The sequence below is a fragment of the Danaus plexippus genome, unplaced genomic scaffold, assembly GCF_018135715.1.
Source record: "Danaus plexippus unplaced genomic scaffold, MEX_DaPlex mxdp_42, whole genome shotgun sequence".
Lineage (NCBI taxonomy): Eukaryota > Metazoa > Arthropoda > Insecta > Lepidoptera > Nymphalidae > Danaus > Danaus plexippus.
In genome coordinates, this window is record NW_026869862.1 from 345,911 (window position 1) to 350,313 (window position 4,403).

Genomic DNA, 4,403 nt, shown 5'->3' on the forward strand with positions numbered 1-4,403 from the left:
ATTCTAAAGTGAAGTCATAATCTTGAAGATATATCCACCATCTGGCTACTCTGGGTTGTAAGTCCTTTTTGTTTTGCGTTAACTTAAGTGCATTGCAATCGGTAACTATTTTAAAATGCTTAGCAATCAAGTATTGGCGGAAATGCTGTAGTGCTCTTACTACTGCAAGGGTTTCCAGCTCATAAGAGTGGTACTTTGGTTCTGCTCCTACTGTGACCCGGCTGTAATAAGCAATGACGCGTTTACACTTCTCGAGATCCACCTGTAGTAGAACCGCTCCATAGCCTTGAGAACTAGCGTCTGTATGAAGTTCAGTTTCTAACTGCGGATCGAAAATTTTTAAAATCGGTTCACTCGTTAAAATTTTAATTATTTCCTGCCTTGCTTTTTCTTGTTGAATTCCCCAATTAAATTTAGCATTCTTGCGAGTTAGTGCAGCAATGCAGGCTGTTTTATAAGAGTAACCACATATATATCGACGGAAATAGCCCGCTAAGCCTAAAAATTGTCTAAGCTGTTTGACGTTCTGTGGCTGTGGTGATTGAACCAACGCTTTTATTTTATTCTCGCTTGGCCTTACCTGACCATTGCCAATGATTCTACCAAGATATTCAACTTCTGGAGTTAAAAATGTACACTTTCGAATATTCACCGAAAAGCCAGCATCGGTGAGCGTCTTTAGAACGGAATCGAGTAATTTTAAACCTTCATTGATGTCATTGAAGTCTCAGTAAGTTTAACTCGATACTTAAAAATAATTATATTAAGATTTGTGATTAACTTTTTTTTTCCTTTTTCATATTTCACATGATATTGTGATGTAGGAAGCTAAAATACATTCATTCTTCAGTAATCGTATGGGACATTTACGGCGCATGTGCCCTAACTTAATGGAACAACATTTCTTAGCGGCAGCGGGAGCGGGGGATGATGCAAACAACTGTCAGGATAGTGACGTAAGCGAAGAGGTAATTTTTATTGATATTAATAGGTTATTTGCACGTCAGTGTGCACCAATAATGATTCCAATTGTCATTCAGAATAAGAATATTCAGATGGAATGTGACACGGGTAGTGCAATATCATGTATAAGTTATGATTTGTATAAGAAAGAATTTAGTACAATACCGATAAGAAGTTGTAACTTGGCATTAAGATATTATACGGGCGAATTAGTACACCCGGTAGGGGTAATTAAACCTACTGTCTTGTATAAGAATACAAATAAAATATTGGAATTGTACGTCATTCGTAATGGTAAATCGGCTTTATTAGGGAGACAATGGATCGCGGAATTACGTATACAATTACCTAACTTAGAATACGATTGTGTTAATAGGTTAGCGACTGACGAAGAATTTAATTTTAGTGCATTTAGTTCCAGATATTGTAATGTGTTCGCGGATGGTCTGGGTCGGTTCTCGGGGCCGGCTGTGGGCATACACGTTCGAGCCGACGCGCGGCCGGTGTTCATGCGTGCGCGCCCGCTGGCGTACGCACTGCGCGAGCCGGTGGAGCGCGCGCTGCAGCAACACGTGCGCGACGGCATCCTCACACCCGTCGAGCGCTCCGACTGGGCGACCCCGATTGTGCCCATCGTAAAGAAAGATGGTAGTATTAGGATTTGTGCCGACTACAAGATTACGCTAAATAAAGTGCTGGAAATTGACCGTTACCCGTTGCCTAAGGTTGAGGATTTGCTAGTGCGACTACATGGAGGACAGCGGTTCAGTAAATTAGATCTGTCGCAGGCCTACGCCCAATTCGTTTTGGATGATTCAAAAAAATACACGGTGATAAACACTCATAGAGGCTTGTTCATGTATAACCGTTTAGTCTACGGTTTGGCGTCTAGTCCGGGAATATTCCAACGTCGTTTAGAAGAGCTCTTCGCCGATTTGCCTCGGGTGGGGGTGTTCCTGGATGATGTTATTATAACAGGAGAAACTAAGCGGGAACACATGGAAAACCTCCATAAGGTGTTCGACCGTTTGGAAAAATATGGATTACGAGTAAAAAAAGAGAAATGTGAATTCTTTGCAAAATCAATACACTATCTGGGGCATATTATTAGCGAAAAAGGAGTCCATACTTGTCCAAACAAAGTAAAGGCCATACTCGATACAAGGGCACCTTCGAATGTTTCAGAATTGAGATCCTTCATAGGTATGGTTATGTACTATTCCAAGTTTATAAAAAATATAAGTACCTTGTTAGCACCGCTTTATAGATTATTAAAATCAGGCGAAAAATTTGTCTGGAGCAGGGAATGTCAGGATGTTTTTGGTAAAGTAAAGGAACGGTTAACGAGCGCCGAAGTGCTGGCGCATTACTCGACGGAGCTGCCGCTGGTCGTGACGGCAGACGCCAGCAGCGTGGGCGTGGGCGCCGTGCTGGCGCACGAGACGACGGCCGGGGAGCGGCCCGTGGCGTACGCTTCGCGCTCGCTCACCGATGCTGAACGACACTACTCGCAGATTGACAAGGAAGCCTTAGCGATTGTCTTCGCCATACGGAAGTTTCATCAATACTTATATGGTAGAAAGTTTGTTTTGAGAACGGATCACAAACCTTTGACACATATATTAGGTGATAAGGTGGGCATCCCTATTATGGCAGCGTCCCGCTTACAGAGATGGGCAGTACTTCTGTCAGGTTATAATTATACTATTGAGTATGTGGCGTCGAGTAAAAATTGTGCCGACGCTTTATCCCGACTTACGATATGTACCAATAAGTCAAACCCGGGCACGGAAATAACATATAGTAATTTTGTGGAAACATTTTTGCCGGTAACTAACAGTGAAGTAAGAAAAATGTTGAGTAAGGATCCAATTCTTAGTAGAATTAAATATTATGTAGAATCTGGGTGGCCTTTGACGTGCAGTGATGAGAAGTTAAAACCATTTTTTATTAGGAAAAATGAGCTGTATATTGAAGGGGGCTGTCTTATGTGGGGATACAGAATGGTGATTCCCGAATCGTTGAGAAAGCTGGTTTTAAAACAACTACACAGCAGTCACATGGGCATCATTAAGACTAAGTCTTGGGCTCGTAGTTATGTGTGGTGGCCGGGCATCGATCAGGACGTGGAGGGGCAGTGCCGCGCATGCGACACCTGCGCGCAAGAAGCCGATGCGCCGCCGCGAGCGTCGCCGACGCCTTGGCCTTACCACCTACAGCCCTGGTCGCGCTTACATATTGATTTTCTCGGCCCAATACGAGGTTTAACATTTATGGTTATGGTAGACTCGACATCTAAATGGTTAGAGATATTTGAAATGAAATCGACGAATGCGACGTCCGTCATAAAGGTACTTCGTACGACTTTTGCAAGGTTTGGCTTACCGATGGAAGTCGTTTCTGATCAAGGGCCGCCATTTAGCAGTAGTGAATTTAATAGTTTTCTAGTGAATAATGGGATCACTCAAAGCTATTCACCGGTCTATCACCCAGCATCAAACGGTGCCGCCGAAAATGCCGTTAAACAGTGTAAACGAGCTATTAAGAAGGCTTTTAGGGATAAAGTTGATGTGGACACCGCCTTGCAAACATTTCTATTAATGTATAGGAACACTATTCATAGTACTACTGGGGAAACACCAGCAATTTTACTTCAAAAACGTAAATTGCGGACACGATTGGATTTAATACGAAACGATGTGGGCTTGAAACAAAAGGTGCTTACGGTTCAAGATAAGCAGGTCAAAAATGCAGGTGGAGTGGAGCGAGAATTTTCTCCAGGTGATACAGTTTGGTTTAGAAGATATGGTGGTAACGAAAAGTGGGTAAAAGGTACAATAATCGATAAGGAAGGTTCCAGGAGGTTGATTGTAGATAACGGTAACGGGCAATTTCAAAAACGGCATATTGATCAGGTGCGACGACGTACACGATGGTCGTTGTCAAGCGGCACAGGTTCTAATGTCCCCTCTAAACGCAGTGCCGTGTCGGCAACGATCGCGGGCGGGGATGAGGAGGCCGTGGTGCGGGGGTGTGCGGTGGTGGATGAGAGTACTACAGATTCTAGTATACCAGTAGTATCAGGAACTAAACAGTCCTGTAGCCCAGCTACAGTCAATTCAAACAATAGTTCTGAATCCAGTAACGCTCGTACACCACAGTCACAGCAACTCCAGCTGCGTCCTAAGCGCACACAAAGACCAGTTTTAAGATATGGTTTCGAACCTGACTAATGTTGTAAATAAAATAAAAAGATTTAATTATTAAATTTTAAGATCCTTACGTCAACAACATGTCTATGTTAAGTATATTAAGCTATTATATTATCTATAAGGTATGTAGTTACATAATAAGTTATTATATCTTGTTATATGAATAGTGCATCAAGTCTAAGCAAGAATTGCATTGGTTATACCAGTTCACCAGCGAGGATAAGAGAT

At 42.6% G+C, this 4,403-nt stretch overlaps 1 protein-coding gene across 1 annotated transcript; it reads left to right on the forward strand.

The window, feature by feature from the left end:
• Positions 1-1,472: 1,472 nt before the first annotated feature.
• LOC133320638 (uncharacterized protein K02A2.6-like) lies at positions 1,473-4,196 on the forward strand. Its single transcript, XM_061529273.1, has one exon. It carries the CDS (start codon positions 1,473-1,475, stop codon positions 4,194-4,196), a length of 2,724 nt encoding a protein of 907 aa, XP_061385257.1.
• The last annotated feature ends 207 nt before the right edge of the window (positions 4,197-4,403 follow it).